The sequence below is a fragment of the Anolis carolinensis genome, chromosome 1 (genome assembly GCF_035594765.1).
Source record: "Anolis carolinensis isolate JA03-04 chromosome 1, rAnoCar3.1.pri, whole genome shotgun sequence".
Taxonomy (NCBI): domain Eukaryota; kingdom Metazoa; phylum Chordata; class Lepidosauria; order Squamata; family Dactyloidae; genus Anolis; species Anolis carolinensis.
In genome coordinates this window covers 26,048,020-26,068,140 of record NC_085841.1, presented here as the reverse complement: position 1 = coordinate 26,068,140, position 20,121 = coordinate 26,048,020, and the positions used below count along the sequence as shown (strand labels likewise).

The following is a 20,121-nucleotide window of genomic DNA, read 5'->3' as shown; positions in this document are numbered from 1 at the left end:
TCCAATTCTATGTTTCTAACACAGGCATGAGCAAACTTCAGCCCTTCAGGTGTTTTGGAGTTCAACTCACAGAAATCCAGCCAGTTTACCAGCAATTAGGAAATGTGGGAGTTAAAGTCCAAAACACCTGGAGGGCCAAAGTTTGTCCATGCCTGTACTAACACCTTCCTCTATCATTAAAATATCAGCATAGCAAGAACTAGCAGCAAACACAACTGCAGTAGACCAAGGCCCACAATTATTCTTCCAGTACTTTCAATGTTCTTGCAGGCGAAGATTTCAAAGCACACATTTTTGCCTACCAGCTCCACAGTTATTAGCGCATGTGAACCAGGAAATGCTTCTAAGGGCAAAAGTTGACACAATTTCCCTAAAAGTAGTGATATTTCCTTCATGCTTCGCCAGCAACATACTAGCACCATCTGAGCTGTTACATCACATGTCTGCTGTTCTTCCCCTAAAAAAAACAAGCAAAAACATAACAATATCATGAGCAGCATTTAATGTATTCTTTAATCTATTTTTTTTAAAATAAACTCCCTTCACAAAAATATTTTTTGGAGTTGCTTTGGAGATATCAACTAGAAGGCATTACAGGGAATGGTCAACCCCCCTGTTCAAACAGCCCCATTGGCTGCCGATAAGTTCCGGTCTCAATTCAAGGTGAAGATTATCACCTATAAAGCCCTAAATGGCTTGGGACCTGTCTATCTTTGTGATTGCATCTTCCCCTATAAACCTGCTCGATCTCTAAGATCTTCTGGGGAGGCTCTCCTCTCGCTTCCACCCCCGTCTCAAGCACGGTTGGTGGGGACGAGAGAGGGGGCCTTCTTGGTGGTGGCTCCCCGGCTCTGGAACTCTCTCCCCAGGGAGATCAGGCTGGCACTCACCTTGTCCATCTTTCACAAAGAGATAAACGTGGATGTTCCACTGTGCTTTTGATTAGACGGTCCCCCAGGAAACCTTGGTCCCATCTATGTGCTGTGACCTAAAACCTTGTCCTTGTACTTTACTACTGTTTCCTATCCGGAGTTATAGTGCTCTACTTTCTATGCCCTCTATCCCTAAACTTCCCATCTGATATCTGCACTTTATCCATCAGCCCTGCCCTCACTTCCCCGAGCCCAGAAGCTGCTTACTATTCCAGGTTCACTGGTTGTTGTTGATGATTGTTTTTATACTGTGTCATGTTGTTTTTGTTTTATATTGTTTTATGATGTTGTTTATGAATTTTAATGTGTCACATTTTAATTATGTTGAGGGGGTTTTCCCCATGTATGCCGCCCCAAGTCCCTTCGGGAAGATGGAGGCAGGATACTACTGTTATTATTATTATTACTACTATTACTACTACTACTATTAGGCAGGTTAGACTGAATTAACTGTCATGATGGCCCAGCTGCTATTTACCTGCTATATAAAGCACAGGATTGTATATATGAGCTACTCAGTTGAATCCTATGCATCTTCAGTTATCTAATGAATAGAGAATATACTTTTTTTCAAAGTAGCCAGTATAGCTATTTCTATTTAGAGTTTAAATCACAGAATTTAAAAGGGAGAAGGATAGTCAATGTTCATATTTTAAGCCATCTAAATGTTATGAGGTACAGGTTTAAATAAAGGCATTTTCAAAATTTGTGAAATTCAGCTATCCCCACCTAGTGGATTTTATGCAAGCAGCATTTTTTTTGGAAACAGACTAAAATTGTGATGGTCTGTGAAAGAAAGGTAATGCAGGCATGGTTTTGTGTTAAGTTTTCAAATTCCATTACTACTATATCCCATTCCAATGCTTGCCTATAACCCTTAGCTGCCTGGAAAGGCACTGGGACATGACCAGTAGAGAAGAATATATTTGGTGACTAAATGAGTTTACAAAAACAGAAGTAAAGTCTCACAAAATAACACCAACTTTTTATGGATAAAAGTTGAGGAATGATCTTCTTTAATCTATCAGCACAACCTCCATGCTTCCTTACCCTCTGAATTACCTGTTATTTCAGTGGTTGCATTATCAGTTGTCTCATCACCGCAGTCCAGGCTGCACTGTTCTTTCAACAATTTTGATCCCACAAAATAATCATTTGTATCACATGGTTGGATCTCAAGCAGAATTGACTGCAAGCGCTCTGCGGTGTCTATGAACAAACAGTAAAATGACTTTAAAACCAACATTGTTAAAGTAAGAGCTGAACATCACTACTAATTTTTATTTCTCATTCGATATAAGTTTTTGATGTTATTACGTTGATTTCTGTGAAACTTCAGCATCTAATGTTTGCCTTTTTTTTTGCATGTAAACTGCCCTGAGTCCCCTCAAGGAGAGAGGGCAGTCTATAAATAAAGTATTTATTTTATTATTATTTACTGCCTTCCTTGTTTTTTCATTTCAAATACAAGATGCTTAAGCAGTTAATTCAGGAGTAAACTTCAGCATAAAAGCTACACAACCTGTAAAGCTACACCACTTCATAATGGTGATACACAACAACAAAAGCAACAACTATTGATTACGTATATAAGTGATAGAACAGAAATGGTTCAAGAAGCCACACTTTACAATATTCTAAATGAGAGGTACAATATATTTAATTTTTTATGAGTGTGTTCATATGAAATGTATTTTAAAAAGCAAACAGAAAGTGTCAAAAGGACGGAACATCCCTGTCATGACTTTTATACGCAATACACATTTAGAAAATAAGGAAGGTTGCAGAAAAGGAAAAAGGAAGGAAGCAAGATTAATAAATATGTGCAAATGCATTTGGAAATAAGTTGTTTGGGGCTTAACTTCTATTTCTTGGTGCGTTTTCCAACAGTAATAGTTTACTCCCGTAATAGTTTTAACAATAAATTTATTTTAATCCTGTTTTATCTGCACTGCCACATCAGAGATGAGCAAACTATAACTGCTTCATTTTGCCATAACTACAAAAAGAAAGAAAGAAAGAAAGAAAGAAAGAAAGAAAGAAAGAAAGAAAGAAGGAAGGACAGGTTGCTCACCTGTAACCATGTTTCTTCGAGTGTACTCTGTGAATTCACACTAATGGAGAAGCTGCGCCTGCGCAGGTTCCGACGGAAACTCTTCCAAGCTGAAGTTCAAATTTTGGCGGTAACCACGCCCCCCCTTCCCAAGGGGCATATAAGGCGGCCCCAGGCGCCCGCTCTCCAGTTCCTACGCCGCCAAGGCAACGAGAAAGGAAGAGGTTTGCCAGAGGGGAAGGAAGGGCGGGTTTGTGTGAATTCACAGAGTACACTCGAAGAAACATGGTTACAGGTGAGCAACCTGTCCTTTTTCTTCGTGTACTCTGTGAATGCACACTAATGGAGACTGACACGCTAAGGTCCCGGATGGTGGGACAAGGCAAACTCGACAATTTAGTGAATGTCCAAACACATATTTATTAGGACATAATGAGATAACAGTCCCAAGGGACCAGTGCAATCAATTGTCCGAAAGGACCAGTGCAATGCAAACATGAGCATAGTAGAAGAGGAAACATAACATAGAAATTTTTCAATAAACATGATAGAAAAAAACACTCAATTGCGTATAGTGCATATAAACGCTCTCCCAGGGGGGAGAGGGACAAACACATCATGGTCTTTGACATATCCGCCAGGATCAATAAGGCGGTACCAAGTAACAGAGCAACTGCTCAACACAATCAGGGAAAAACACATCCCTAGAGGTAGGTATGGGGAAAACGACCGGCCGAAACTTGAAGGAGAGGTATAGAGAGTCACCTGCGGGTGAATATAAGGAGAAAGACGTTTGAGAGTCAGGAGAGGCAAGATGAGAGTACTGATCTTGCAAAGGCCGAGTCCTTTAAGGCTTTATTGTCCAGCCTGTAGTGAGAGACAAACGTAAGAGGGTTTGACCAGATAGCCGCTTTGCATATGGAGTCAAGCGGAATACCCCTAAGGAAGGCGGTTGAAGCCGAGAGGCCCCTAGTCGACCTCGGGCGGATGGATGGAGGAGGAGGTCGCTTGGCTAGTTCGTAGGCCAACTCAATGGCCTGAGCGATCCAGTGGGACAGTCTTTGGGAAGAGATGGGATTACCCAACTTGTCCTGGGCATAGGCGACAAAGAGTCTTTGTGTCTTACGGATGTCCTTGGTACGGTCCTTGTAGAAGAGAAGTGCCCTTCGAATGTCGAGAAGGTGCAGTTTTTGCTCTAGAGGAGAGGAGGGGTTAGAGAAGAAAGCTGGTAGGACAATGTCTTGATTGAGGTGGAAAGCTGACACCACCTTAGGGAGAAAGGTAATGTCCGGGCGAAGAACAGCGCGGTCATGGTGAAAACGTAGATAAGGCTCGTCGACCCTGAGAGCGGCAAGCTCGGATGGCCGTCGTGCCGACGTGATCGCCACTAGAAAGGCCAACTTCCAGGAAAGCAGACGGAGATCGGTCGAGGCAAGCGGTTCGAAGAGAGCAGAAGTGAGTTGAGAAAGTACAAGTTCGAGATTCCAGCCCGGCGTAGGTGGTAGCGACGGCGGGCAGATGTTATTGTAGCCTCGGAGAAAGGTTTTGATCAAGTGGTGAGAAAAGAGAGATGGCTGACCGTGGCGTTGAAAAGACCAGGAAAGAGCTGCGAGATAAGCTTTAATAGAAGCGAGAGAGAGTTTCTTCTCGACGAAGGTCATGAGGAAGTCGAGGACCACCGATACCGAGGTCGGAAAGGTGTCGACGTTACGGGATCGAAGGAAGGCGTGAAAGCGAGAGAGTTTATAGGAATAAGCCTTGGTAGTAGACGGCTTATGGGCTGCCCGAAGGACGTCTTGCAGGTTCTGCGGAAGGGAGGCTAGGTAAGAATCCTCCATGCAGTGAGATGAAGGGAAGGGAGGTCCGGGTGAAGAATTTTGCCGTCCTCCCTTGAGAGAAGGTGCGGCGAGGGAGGCAGAGGGCGAAACGTTCCTCTGGAGAGACGAAGAAGGGCCGGATACCACGGTTGGCGGGGCCAGGCCGGAGCTATGAGAATCGCTGTGACCGAGATCGAGAGAAGTCTTTCGAGAACTTTCGGTATGAGAGGAATCGGTGGAAAAAGATAAAGCATCTCCGCCGACCAGTCCAGTAGAAAGGCATCCCCTAGACAGCCGGGGAAGGAGTTCGGGGGAAGTCTCGCCCCGTAGCGGGGTAGCTGAGCGTTGTGGGGAGACGCGAAGAGATCCAGAGTAGGGCGTCCCCAGTGGAGGAACAGACCGTCGAGGATCTCGGGATCGAGCTTCCACTCGTGAGAGGAAGATGTCATCCTGCTGAGGGCATCTGCTAGGTCGTTTTGGGCGCCCGGCAGGTGGATTGCAGAGACCTGTACGTCGTGGGCTATGCACCAAACCCAGAGACGGGAGGAGAGGAGCATCAATTTCCTCGAACCCGTACCGCCCTGTTTGTTGATGTAGAATACTGCTACGAGGTTGTCCGATTGAATGAGGATGGACTTGTGACGGATGAGGCGGGAGAATGCTTTCAGGGCTTTGAGAATGGCGAGAAGCTCGAGAAAGTTTATGTGGTTGGCCCTCTCGGATGGGGACCAAAGATCTTGAACCGTTAGACCGCTCATGTGGGCTCCCCAAGCGTAGGTGGAGGAGTCTGTGGTTATGGTTAGCGACGGCGGGGCTGGATGAAATGGGAGGCCCCTGCACACGTTTTGGTGAGACGTCCACCATGAGAGGGACTGGCGGACGAACGACGGTACCGACAGGTATCTGGAGTTGTGGTGGTAGAACGGCTTGAAAGTGTCTATAAACCACCTTTGCAGGACCCGAAGGCGCAGCCTGGCAAACGGGGTCGTGAGAACCGTGGAGGCCATGTGGCCCAGAAGGACTTGGATGGCACGGGCTCTGACCCTCCGGGCAGATCGACAAAGGGCGATGTGGTGGCGGAGAGCTAGGAATCTGTCAAACGGAAGTGAAACAGTCTCTGTGACGGAGTCGAAGAGGGCCCCGATGAACCGGATTCGGGTTGACGGGGAGAGATTTGACTTCTCGGAGTTGAGTTGGAGGCCGAGAGATTTTAGAAGACGCAGCGTGAAGGAAACGTGGTTTTCGAGAAGAACCGGATCGGGCCCGACGAGAAGCCAGTCGTCCAGATAAGGAAAGACCGTGATGCCATGTAGCCTGAGGTGGGCCGCTACGGCGGCGACGACCTTGGTAAAGACCCTCGGGGCCGTAACGAGACCGAAGGGTAAAACGGTAAATTGGTAGGTTTGGTCGAGAACTTTGAAACAGAGGAACCGTCTGTGCGCCTCCCGTATCGCCACGTGGAAGTAGGCGTCTCGTAAGTCTATGGAGGCAAAGTAGTCTCCCCGCTGCAGCATCGGGAGGATAGAGGCAATAGAGACCATCCTGAATTTGGAAGGGCGAATGAATATATTGAGGGCCCTTAGGTCTAGAATGGGGCGTAGCCCGCCTCCTCTCTTCGGGACTGTAAAGTATCTGGAGAAGAAACTTAACGGGTCCAGTTCGGGAGGGGAGGGACGGATGGCGCCTTTGGCCAGTAATGCCTCGACTTCGGCCAGTATCTCTGGGGAAGGAGTTGAGTGGAGAATGCGACCTGTAGGTGGGAGGTCCGTGAACTCTAAGGCGTAGCCGTCTTGGACAATGCGAAGAACCCATGCATCTGAAGTAATAGACTCCCATTGATTGTAGAAGGGGGCTAGGCGGTCTGCAAAGGCGCCGGAGGGTCGAGGCAGCGTGGGCTCTGCATCGGTAGCGGGCGAGGAGCTTTGGCAGGGGTTGGCGTCAGGTACGCCGGTTAGCCTGCGGAGGAGCGGGGGTGGTTCGACCGCGTTGCTTTTGCGGATGAGGTCCCCGACGAGGTTGGTGATGGGTTTGATTATTCGAGCCCGAAGGCCGCCTGAAAGAGTGGTGTCTGAAAGATTGCGGCGGGAAGCGGCGGGAGCGGTGCGGGAACCAGCGGGTGCGCTGAGGTTGCGGTTGGTCGCCACATTTAGACGCAAGAATTTTAAAGTCATGATTAGACTTGAGTTTGTCATCGGTACCGGAGTTAAATAGTCCGAGCGCGTCAAAGGGAAGGTCCTCAATGACCTGTCTGGAAGATGAGGAAAGACCCGAAGACCTCAGCCAGGCGTGGCGGCGGATGGATATCGCGTGGGCAATCATCTTGCCCGCAGTATCACCTGTATGTTTCGCCATTTGTATTTGGTGGTGAGCAAGCGAGTCTGCTTCCTGTTGGAGGGTAGTGAGGACGGAGCGGTCTTCGTCCGACATCTTAGCGAAGAAGGGCTGTGCCTTCTCCCAGATAATCTGCTGGTAGGCACCCATGCCGGCTCCATAGTTCGCCATGCGGCAAAGCAAAAGGGCTCCGGAGTAAAGTTTTCGACCCACGGCGTCGAAGCGCTTCCCTTCTCTGTCGGCCGGAGTGTTCGACTGACGACCTGAGGATTGAGAGGCCTTAACGACCAGGGAGTTGGGGTCGGGGTGGTGTTTGAGCCATTCCAAGGTATCATCGTCGGTACGGTACCAAGTCTCGATCCTCTTCGAGGTCGGAGGAATGGAGGAAGGGGTTTTCCAGGAGGCCTGGATAACGTCCAACAGATAAGGCAGGAAAGGGAGTAGCGTGGCCGGCGGAGCTTGGGCCTGCACCCTTTTGAAAACTGGATCAGACACTGCTTTGGAAGTCTGCTTGATCTCCAAACCCAGGGCGTCGGCCATTCTGACCATTTGATCAGAGAAAGCACGAATATTGTCAGTAGGAGAAGGCGGGTCCGCCTCATACGCATCGTGGGGAGGAGAGAGGTCGAGACCGAGAGAGACCACCGAGGCCGAGAGGACAGAGTCTGGGCGGTCAACATCAACATCTTCCTCCTCAGCCCCTTGGGGGGACTGAGGGGGAGAAGAAAGCACAGTCTCGGGAGGAGGCATGGCCTCGCGGGAAGAGAGGGTCGGGAGCCGAGGATCCTTAGAGGCTGAGGCCTGAGCTGCTCGAGCCAGGCGAGCCGTTTGTCTGCCACGCTCCGGTGTCGAGGTGGGAGGGAAGAGCTGTTGGCGCGACGAGTGAGGCGGCGCAAGGGGCTCCGGCACCGGCACCCTGACCACCGTTTGGGTAGAGTGGTGGGGTGAGTCCTGCAGCTCCCCGTCAGACAGGGGGTGCAATGGAGATTGAGAAACATCTCTAGGCCTCTGTGCTGGCACAATTGGAGAGGATCTTCTCGAGGAGGTTGCCGAGGAAGATGGCTGGTCTCTCCTTGAGGAGGCCGAGGAAGAGGAGCGCTGAGTCAGCCGTTTCTTTGTCGGCGGTTGCTTGGATGCAACCCTCAAGGACTTGCCAGGTGTGGGAGGAACCACAGCTGAGTCAGATTGCGCTCGACGAGACTCCTCGTGAGCCCTTTTAAAGGCTATTTTGATAGCAGAGGAGGACGGAGGGGAGCCGATACGAGAGCGGATCGAGGTCACCGAAGCCAAAGAGCTCGACGTCGAGGAAGGCCCCACCTTTCCGGAGCGGGTCGATACGGTAGCCGTCGTCACGGTACACGGTGGCTTGACCAGCTTAGCGGCCCTGGAGGTCCTGGACGCCCTGGACGAGACCGAGGAGGCTTTAGCTGACGGAGGCTTAGCTGGTGGCGCCGACATAGCTCTTAGGGCTGAAGACGACGACGTACCCGACGTCGACGGAGTCGGTTCTGGCGCGAGAGATTTTTCGTAAAGTGCCGCTCTAAGCCTAGCGGCTCTGTTCTTTCTGGCCTGAGCTGTGAGAGCTAGGCAGAAACGGCAGGTACTGACCACATGAGCCTCGCCAAGACAGAAGAGGCACTTGGCGTGGCCGTCCGAGTCAGGAATTTTAGCAGCACACTGCGTGCAACGCTTGAAACGAGTAGTAGACATGCGAAGAGTCCGAAGTGAACCTTGCGGCAGAAAAAAAGGAACTGGAGAGCGGGCGCCTGGGGCCGCCTTATATGCCCCTTGGGAAGGGGGGGCGTGGTTACCGCCAAAATTTGAACTTCAGCTTGGAAGAGTTTCCGTCGGAACCTGCGCAGGCGCAGCTTCTCCATTAGTGTGAATTCACAGAGTACACGAAGAAAAAAGAAGGGAGACACATTATAACCCCATTTATGAAGAAAGGGTTGTCAGCAACATCTAACATCAACATATTTTTGTCCAAATTGACAGGGAGATTAAACCAGTGCTTGAGATCCATCAAGCAGAGCTGAACTCACCAATTGCACGAAGAATCAAGTTGTTTGAAAAACAAAACAACTGAAAGTTCACTTGAACCCTGGTAAACCGCATATATAGTACTCCTCCTACAATATTGGTGAGCTACCGGTGGAGCACACAAATGCATACAAACACCCAAGAAACAGTGACTATATGTAACACTTAGCAGTAATAAGAGACCAAAAAAATCCATAAAGAGGGGTTAAGTTATAACAGCAAGAGATTCAGGATTTTTTTTAAAGAAATGAACCGCGTATGAATACCTGAAAGAGATAGTACTCCTCCTACAATATTGGTGAGCTACCGGTGGACCACACAAATGCACACAAACACCCAAGGAAAAGTGACTACTGTATATGCAACACTTAGCAGTAATAAGAGACCAAAACATTCCATAAAGGGGGGTTAAGTTATAACAGTAAGAGATTCAGGATTTTTTTTTAGAAATGTTCATATTTTACCTAAGTCAGTATCCATTGGAATCAGGCCTTCTGGTGAAGAACTCTGAACTACTGGAGATACGACAGCAGAAAGTTTATAGGACACTTTAATAAGTTTTGCCACCAGCTCTTTCCATTCAGAAATCACTGTCATTCTACTGTAAAAAGACAAATCAAGGAATTCACAGTGAAAAGGTCATCACAAAAGAAAAGCACAATACTTCTGTTAAGAAAAACAACAAAAACAACATACACATTAAGAGATTATAACCAAACTTGTTTCTTCCTATAGATATATTCATACCACAGTTCAAAACAAGAGATTGATTTTATTGCCATATGTTATTTTCCTTTATTTCTTATTAATAACATGCCATTGTTCTCATTAATGATGGGAGATTACATAAGTACATTACTTCTGTTGTGTCAAGTCGTTTTATGATGATTAAATAGGATACTAACCCATGTAACAATGATTAATATTCATGCATAGTAAGGGTAGCAGCTTTTTACATGGAAAATAGTAGCAGTTTACTCTGTTATTATGCACTGTAAGTGCAGAATGACAGAAATGGTTCAAGAAACGACACTTCACAATAATCTAAACCATCGGTACAATATATTTAATCTTTAATGAATGAGTTCTTTGCCAGGCAGCACAGAGCTTACTGGATTATAATGCAGAGGCATCTGGACATAAAACCTGTTTTCTAAAAACTTTTCATTATTGGATGTGTTACAGGATGAGTGCTAATTTGGGTACATGCTTTGCTAAATTAAAGCCCTGCAGCTTAAATTGTGTTAGACAGCAACATATTAAGACATGCAAGTTACTATCTAGTTCTGGGCATGAAGCCACGTAAGCCAAAACAAAGAATAAAATAGTCCAACAGGAAAATATTAAACAATTGGTAGGATTACAACAGGAATCAAAGGCATACTGCGTGAGTATAATAGTTAATTGGCTGATACAACTACTTCCGAGCATCATAGATGCAATTTGTTGTAGTACTCTGTTGCAACAGGCAGAAATGGTGGCTATTTATACTCTCAGGTGATTGGCCTCTTTAGCAATCTCAAATAAATCTCACTTCCCTTTGGAAGGTAAGATTATTGTTGACATTACTAGTGACATATTAGATCAATCTCTAAATGGACAGACCAAGAAAGTCTCTATTCCTTCCCAAGGGGAAAGTGTGTAATTATGTATGTATCCAATTTAATAATAGCCTAAAATATTATTAAGCTGCCTGCTCATTCTTCCTTGTTAAAACACACTGAAAGTATGTATATTATAAGTGTAATGTTGAAGCTAAATCTAACTGTTCACAAGATCAGACCTCAGGCAACCAGAAGGTGATGAGAAAGCCTCCAAACAGATACACATTTCCTGACAAATGACAAAAAAACCCTCAATCCTTCAAGTGAAAGAGAAAGCGGTGGGGAACCAGGCTTATGTCAGATGTCATAATCAAAACTTTGCAGAACTACAGCAACAGAACAAGAAACGTATTTGGTAAACATACTCACTTGGGTGACAACTGCTGTAAAGCTCCTTTTATACAATGTACTCTACCATACATTGGAAATAAAGCAGCTGCCTGCAGTAAAGACTTTTCAGCTTGCATTATTTCTCTTTCAAGATTCTGCAACAAGTACTTGATAACTGTAAAATAGTGCAAATGCAGAAAAAAACAGCAATAATTATTGAAGTCTCAGTAAAAAGCTATTCCATATATATATATATATATATATATATATATATATATCCCAGAGAAAAGACATACAGGTAAACTCAAAAGAGTTACTTAGGAAGAAGTTGATTTTGAAAATCCACACCCACATATTTCAGGGCAAAAAATGGCACATTTCAACCATTATGAATATGTTTTTATGGATTTTAACTGTGAATTTTTATATGTTTTATTGATTAGCATATTGGCCATATCAAAACATTTGACAAACACATTTAGCACATATAAAATACAACCCACATCACAACCAAAGTTAAAATAAAGACGCTGTTATCAACAAGGGGTCAAGATCCTGAACCAGATCAAATATCTGCATCATCCCTACAATTTACACCAATCGACTTTAAATTGTATTGAAGTGCTTTTAATGTAACTGCTTTGAGTCTCCTTATGGACAAAAAAGGATAATAATAATAATAATAATAATAATAATAATAATAATAATAATAATAATAATAATAATAATAATACATGAAGCTTTCTATAAAATAATTATTCAATTTTTTTAAAAAATAATCAAACATTAAAAATTGCATTTGGCTTTGAGTACATTAATTCAAATATGAAGTAAGTAGTACAGTAAGCCCCTCCACTTTTACAGATTTAAGGGCGAAATTGAGAAAAAAAGCCACAAATTAAAAAGAACACATCTCCAAGACTCTTAAGTCCTCTAACATGGCTCTATGTTCCACTTTCACCAGATAATAACTATAGAATTGTGCTGGAGGACCTAGAAATTTCTTGAGGGGGCATATTAATCAAATCCAAGAATAAGAAATAAAAGATGGATTTATTAATTATGGATAAATATACCACCATTGATTTTTTTAAAACAAAAGACAGGGCAATAAAAACAAAAGACAAGAGGAAAATAACGAAAAGCGTGACATTTGAAAAAAGGGTCAAAATATACTGAAAGCTTAACATGTTTTTTTTAGAAAGAAAATAAACATGCTTTTCAAGATATTACATGCTGACCATGCCATATTCATTTCTAGGATAGGCTAGATATCAAACTATAATAAAAATTTAAAACAAAAGAAAAGCAAACACTTTTTCTACTGCTTAATACTGACCAGCCAAAGTGTTTCCTTCCACTGGGTCATCAGACACATTCACATCAGAATAAAATGCATTGAGAATCTTTGGCAGATTTTTCTGCTGTATTAAGAAGTTTAGTAAATAAGAAGCAGTCACACAGTCATAGGGTTTCGTACTTCTGCTGAGTTGCATTGCTACTTCAAACAATGCCTGCAATTTTTCTGGATCCTAAAATATGAAGAAAAAAGTTTAACAGTTTTAATTACAAGTTCATTGCCTAAAGCAACGGTTCTCAAACTGTGTTCTGGGGAGCCCTTGGAGCTCCGCGAGAGGTGCTCATGGGCTCTGCAAGCACCCCACTTTTTCTGGGGTTTCTGTTGTTGTTGCTACAAAGGCTGGATGGCCATCTGTTAGGAGTGCTTTGTGTTTTGCCTGCATGGAAGAATGGGGTAGAATGGATGGCACTGGGGGTCTTCCATTGAAATACAGTCACATTTATGTTGGTTAAAACTGTTCTTCATTTTAAATATTGTATTTTTTATTTTATTTTTTGCATTGTGTGAATTAGTTCACACGAACATTTTCCATCGATCTGCCACTAGCCCGACCCATGCCCGATATATATACATTTAATATAATATAATATCATATTAGAATGTATATACATATATCAAAAGAAACCTTTGCTTCAAAAAGGCTCCGCAGATGAAAGTTTGAGAACCCCTGGCCTAAAGTACTGATGGGTGTTATAATCACTTTTTTTGTTTAAAACTAACAGAAAACAACATTTGTAGGCTTGTGTATTTGATTATTTGTGGGTTTGTTTAAAATGATCTGTCTAGAAATCTCTAGGTCCTCCAGTGCAATTTTCAATGTTCAATTTCTACCAGAAGTTGACTACAGAGTCATGCTAGGAGAACATATAGTTTCCTAGACAGGTATTCTAAAGGTTTTTATTTAATATATAAAAACATTTTAATCCACTTTTTTCCACTTGCATGGGAGTCCTATACCCCTAACTCTAGTGAACATGGAGGGCAGACTTCATTGCTATTAGACTCATAGAATAGTAGAGTCGGAAGAGACCTCAGTCCAACCCCCTGCCAAGAAGCAGGAAATCACATTCAAAGCACCCGCGACAGATGGCCATCCAGCCTCTGTTTAAAAGCCTGTGTTTAAAAGCCTCCAACACAGTCCGGGGTAGAGAGTTCCACTGCCGAACAGCTCTCACAGTCAGGAAGTTCTTCCTAATGTTCAAGTGGAATCTCCTTTCCTGTAGTTTGAAGCCATTGTTCCGTGTCCTAGTCTGCAGGGATGCAGAAAACAAGCTTGCTCCCTCCTCCCTATGACTTCCCCTCACATATTTATACATGGCTATCATGTCCCCTCCCAGCCTTCTCTTCTGCAGGCTAAACATGCCCAATTCTTTAAGCTGCTCCTCATAGGGCTTGTTTTCCAGACCCTTAATCATTTTAGTCGCCCTCCTCTGGACGCTTTCCAGCTTGTCAACATCTCCCTTCAATTGCGGTGCCCAAAATTGGACACAGTATTCCAGGTGTGGTCTGACCAAGGCAGAATAGACACTATACTCCTATTGATGCAGGCCAAAATCCCATTGGCTTTTTAAGCAGCCGCATCACATTGTTGACTCATGTTTAACTTGTTGTCCACGAGGACTCCAAGATCTTTTTCACACGTACTGCTGTCGAGCCAGGCGTCCCCATTCTGTATCTTTGCATTCCATTTTTTCTGTCGAAGTGAAGTATCTGTGATGACCCATGGGCCTTGTAGTCCTGCTCATGACATTGTGATGCCTGATGAAGAAGAAAACTTGGGTTTTTTTACCTTCCCAGTCAGAACTGGATTCTTCCCAGACAGATTCTTCCCAGCCAGATCTGGGAAGGAGGGGGCCCCGATCCCGCGAGGGCATCTCTACTCCCTGACTGAACCAGAGCAAGAAGCTCTCAGGGAATTCATAGAGACAAACCTTCGCAAGGGATTCATCAGACCCTCTCAATCCCCAGCCGCCTCCCCAGTGATGTTTGTGAAGAAGAAGTCAGGGGAATTACGCTTGGTGGTGGACTACAGAGCATTGAACAATATCACTAAGCGGAACAGCTATCCCCTGCCCTTAATCTCGGATCTATTAGACCGACTTCGAGGAGCCAAGGTCTACACCAAGCTGGACCTACGGGGGGCTTATAATCTAGTTCGCATCAGAGAAGGGGACGAGTGGAAGACCGCCTTCCAGACTAAATTCGGATTATTCGAATCCCGAGTTATGAATTATGGATTATGCGGAGCTCCCGCAACGTTCCAGCATTTTGTCAATGACATTTTTCAGGACTATCTAGATCGGTTCTTGATCATCTACTTGGACGATTTTTTGGTGTTTTCTAGATCACAATCAGAACATGAGAACCACGTCAAAATGGTGTTACAACGATTGCGGGATCATGGACTTTACGCCAAGCTGGAAAAATGCGCTTTTGATCTACAAGAGGTAGATTTCCTGGGGTATCGCATCTCGCCTCTAGGGCTCTCCATGGACCCGGCAAAAGTTTCAGCTGTATTGGAATGGCGGGCGCCAACCAACAAGAAAGAGGTGCAGCGATTCTTGGGGTTCGCGAACTATTACCGCAAGTTCATTCCAGATTTTGCCCGCTGGTCTGACCCAATCACCAGCTGCATCCGTGGGAAACAGCCCTTCCGCTGGACTGATCAAGCAGAGAAAGGGTTCCAGCAACTAAAGAAATTATTCACATCCCAGCCAATCCTTCAGCATCCAGATCCTGAAACCCTTTTTGTGGTGCAAGCGGACGCCTCTGATGTGGCAATTGGGGCTGTGCTCCTACAACCGGTGGGAGATCGCCTTCACCCTTGCGCCTATTATTCTCGTCAACTAACCGCGCCAGAGAGGAACTATACCATTTGGGAAAAAGAACTATTAGCCATAAAGGCAGCTTTTGAAACTTGGAGACATTGGCTAGAAGGAGCCAAATTTCCCATTGAAGTCCACACTGATCATCGAAATCTAGAACATCTAAGAACTGCCCGCAAGCTAAATCAGAGGCAACAGCGTTGGGCTTTATTCTTTGAACGTTTCAATTTCCAGATTCATTATGTGACCCCAGCACAAACCAAGCAAGCAGACGCCCTGTCACGTAAACCGGAATACGCTGCAGGACGCAAGGAGACCTTTGAATCCCAACTACTACAACCCGAGAACTTTGCCACGCTCACAGTGGGGAACACCAAATCCACTCCCATTGATTCAACTCCCTCTACTCCAGGCCCCATCTGTGCTCAAGAAATCCGGGCTAGTCAGCAAACAGATGCCTGGGCGCAGGACCAACTTCGTCAAGGTCTACATTTTCCCTTTTCGCTTAAAGATGGACTGCTTTGCTATAGAAATCATGTTTATATCCCACCCGGACCGGGCAGGGAAAAAGCACTTCGTCTGTGTCATGACTGCAAACCAGCAGGGCATTTCGGACTATTTAAAACCATGCATTTGATCCTAAGAGATTTCTGGTGGCCCAAGATCCGCAAAGATGTGGAAAAATATGTCAACACCTGCCCAGTATGCCAGCGCTCCAAGATAAGAAGGGAGAAGCCCTCAGGGCTTCTACACCCCCTTCCTACCCCATCTCGCCCATGGGAAATAATTTCTGCGGATTTTATCACTGACTTGCCACCTTCCTGTGGATTCACCACGATTCTAGTGGTGGTGGACCTTTTCACCAAATTAGCCCATTTCATTCCCTGTGAAGGCCTTCCCACGGCCCAAGAGACTGCAGATTTATTCCTCCAACATGTTTTCAGACTACATGGATTACCCAAGAGTTTGGTCACAGACCGTGGATCCCAATTCACCTCTCGGTTCTGGAAGGCACTACAAAAACTATTGGGCATAGACTCTCGTTTATCTTCAGCTCACCATCCCCAAACGGATGGGCAAACGGAGCGCACCAATGCCACTTTGGAACAGTACCTTCGCTGTTATGTAAACTACCAACAGGACAATTGGGCTTCTCTGTTACCACTGTCGGAGTTTGCCTACAACAATGGAGTCCAGGCTTCTACAAAAGAAACGCCGTTCTTTGCAAACTACGGCTTCCATCCACGTTTCTTTCCCCCTGTCATTGAAACTTCGGAAGTTCCCGCAGCAGAAGATTGGCTGCAGGAACTCACAGCGGTGCAACAACTTTTGCTCCAGCAGCTGGACCAAGCCAAGGAAGACTATAAACGTCACGCGGACAAACATCGCCAGCCGGGCCCCGAAATCAAGGTAGGAGATTGGGTTTTTCTGTCCACTCGCTTTTTGCCCTCTCATCGCCCTTGCCGGAAGTTAGATGCCCGTTTCATTGGCCCCTATCCAGTGGTGGCGCAATTAAACCCCGTGACTTTCAAACTCCAACTTCCGCGTTCAATGCGCATTCACCCAGTGTTTCACCGCTCCCTGCTCCTTCCGGCGGATGGTGTGCGGCCAGATGTAAACCGGCCGGCCCCCGTCCCTGTTTTGGTGGATGGGGAGGACGAGTTCGAGGTTCAGGACATTTTGGATTCTCGCTTTCACCGCCGCCGCCTGCAATATCTCATTGACTGGGTGGGTTTTGGCCCTGAGGAACGCTCTTGGGAAGACGCCTCCACAGTTCACGCTCCCGATTTAACCCGCCGCTTCCATCAGACCTATCCCGCCAAGCCACGACCTCGCGCCTCGGGGAGAGAGTCCCAGTTTGGGAGGGGGCTTGAGGAGGGGGATAGTGTGATGACCCATGGGCCTTGTAGTCCTGCTCATGACATTGTGATGCCTGATGAAGAAGAAAACTTGGGTTTTTTACCTTCCCAGTCAGAACTGGATTCTTCCCAGACAGATTCTTCCCAGCCAGATCTGGGAACCTTGCACCTGCAAGAGGGTTATGTTCCAGAAGTATGTCAAACAAACACTGAGGCTACTTCTCCTGTGTTTTCTCGCCATGAGTTTTGTAAACAACAGAGAGGTTTGGAAGCGGCCTCGCGCAGGAGTGCTAGAATAATTGCTAAGAATTTGCCAATTAAGCCTGCTTTCCATGAGAATCTTTAAGGAGTCAAACATCTGGTCTCAGAGATTAGCTTTCGTTTCTGGTTCCCAGAGAACTGCTCTCGGCGGGAAAGTTAGACTCTATATAGGTGTTTTACCCGCGGAGTAACTTTGCGGAGTCAATTCGTCAGCCTCCGGAGCGAGTTGTGTCTGAACAGCGCGCTCCGCTTCAAGCCTCGTTCCTGCTCAAGCCTTGTCCTTGTTTCCAGCCTTCGCTCCTGTTTCCCAGCCTTTGTTTACCTACGGACCTTGCCTTGTTTCCCAGGACTAAACCTTGCCTTGTTTCACGGATTTTACCAAGTTATTCCACGGACCTTGTTCTTGTTCCTCGTTACCTTGTTCCACGATTCAAGCCTTGTTTTCAAGTATCAAGTTATTTTCTAGCCTTGCTCAAGTTCATGGACTAAAGGACCTTGTCATCTCCCCTCACTTTGCCTGGCAAAGTGAGTGTTTCGGTTATTGGATTACAACTTTGGACCTTAATATTTCATATTGGACATTGTTTCTTTGGACTAATTTTGACCTTTCCTGAAAGGTCTGCTTCTGGACTAACTTTTACATTTGCTTTTATTAACTTTATATATTTCCTTAATAAAGATATTAGATAGAATCTGGCCTCTACGTATGGTTATTGGTGCTCTGTAGCCTGGGTCGTGACAGTATCTTGCATTTGTTAGTTTGGAACAATATTCAAAATATTAGGTATATGTTGCTACAAAGATATAATGAAGGAATCAGACACACCCTGGCAGTTGTCATCACTATCCTCGGTCTAGAGACAAGAAGGAATGACATAGAAGGAATAGCAATCTTATTTCAGAAAATAGTGGTTGTGCAGCTCTCTATCCAATGGATCTCTGAGACAAATGTCAACTGGCCATCTCCATACTCTGGCATCTATATAGTATCTACCTATCTGTCTGATTCATATTCCACTTTTCTCTTTGTATAGGATCCAATAATACCCATACCTGAAAATAAGGCAAGGCAGGATGAAGTTTCATCAGGAGATGAAATGCCAAAACCTTTACTTCCTCAAAAGTGCTGGCAAAACAATGGAGTAGACTTTGAATACGAGCAGGATCAACCTCTTGAGCAATCTGAAATAATTCCTGGTTCTGTCCTGTTTTTTAAAGACAAAAACACCCAAACACTACTGCTCAGATATGCCACACTTACTGTGAAAAACACATATATACATTCTTTTAGCTATATTCCAATTTAACAGGCTACATTTAGGCCTAAAACCATTCATTTTAAAACAACTTGCATAAATTCATATTTGATGACCGATGAATGTATTTTTTATGTCACGAACCAACAATATGTATGTTAGAATACAGATACCTAAAATTGTGAAGGGCTATATGATTGGCTTAGCCTGTAATAAGCTTTTGGTTTTCCTGTCTGGAAATACTGAAATGGACTATTCAGAAACACAGAGTTCTATCCATTTAAATCAGAAACAAATTATCAACAGGAATAAATAGGCCACATGGTATTTTCTTCTCTCTGTACAGCATTTTCAGCAAAGCCCTTCCTCACCCTCTTTTCCAAACAACTTACCTTCTAAAACAGGAAATGTTTCAGTTATTATTGTCAAAAGAGTCAGTGCTGTAAATCTGGTTGGATGGGATGAACCAGGAAATAGAGCTCCAAATAGTATACCACAGACAGATGACATGAAATCCTGAGGACCAAAACAGCAATCCCGTTTGTAGCATACACAATGATTAAATAAATTATATAATAGTTTATTATATAATTATTAATATGTAGATAAAAGCAGGTATATCCATATTCTGTGTCACTACATCCAAATATAGAGTGATGATTCACATACTGTGCTTGGAAAAATTCTCATTACAGTATGGCATGCAAAATTACAATGTCGATATTCTCTGTTCCCAAGGCTATTAATTAAATAAGGCTATGAGTACATAGCAGCCGGGATCTCTGTAAAGTGACCAAGAGAAATAAATTTGTATTTGTAGATTGGGTCACCCTCATCAAATCTGATGATGTATAAAAAGTGCTACATAATGCCTTTGTATACTAATGCAGACTAACAAAGCAATTTAGTTCCTGGACATTTCTAACCAAGCCACCGGAGGCATTTAATAATAGATGGAGGCAACCCCCCATTGCATTTCACTGCTATATAAAGGCTGCACAAACAAAATAAGGTGAGTGTGTGACCAAATGGCCTCATCATGACCAAATGAACGTTTCGCATGTGTAGGTAAGGGTTTTCCCCTGACATTAAGTCTAGTCGTGTCCGACTCTGGGGGTTGGCGTTCATCTTCATTTCTAAGCCAAAAAGCTGTCTTTTTCCATAGACACCTCCAAGATCATTTGGCCAGCATGACTGCATGGAGCACCATTACCTTCTCGCTGGAGCAATACCTATTGATCTACTCACATTTTGCATGTTTTCAAACTGCTAGGTTGGCAGAAGTTGGGGCTAACAGTGGGAGTTCACCCCGCTCCCCTAATTCGACCCACTGACCTTTCAGCAAGTCAGCAAGTTCAGCAGCTCAGTGGTTTAACCCACTGTGCCACCAGGGGCTCATATGTGGAACTGGCAAAAGGTTTTGAAACAAGATGTTTCAGGTGTGGGACACCAT

The 20,121-nt window shown here is 44.8% G+C and overlaps 1 protein-coding gene across 6 annotated transcripts in view; it reads right to left on the bottom strand.

Annotated features, from left to right (window-relative positions):
• thada (THADA armadillo repeat containing) overlaps window positions 1–20,121 on the bottom strand; it is a 181,835-nt gene that overhangs the window by 141,012 nt on the left and 20,702 nt on the right. For all 6 annotated transcript variants that reach the window (XM_062971406.1, XM_062971393.1, XM_062971397.1 and 3 more), the window contains exons 15-21: window positions 19,061–19,184; window positions 18,466–18,617; window positions 12,447–12,639; window positions 11,147–11,282; window positions 9,638–9,774; window positions 1,995–2,141; window positions 303–457 (exon numbers count right to left, since the gene is read on the bottom strand). In XM_062971406.1, coding sequence (XP_062827476.1) covers window positions 303–457; window positions 1,995–2,141; window positions 9,638–9,774; window positions 11,147–11,282; window positions 12,447–12,639; window positions 18,466–18,617; window positions 19,061–19,184 — 1,044 coding nt within the window. The remainder of the gene's footprint in view (window positions 1–302; window positions 458–1,994; window positions 2,142–9,637; window positions 9,775–11,146; window positions 11,283–12,446; window positions 12,640–18,465; window positions 18,618–19,060; window positions 19,185–20,121) is intronic.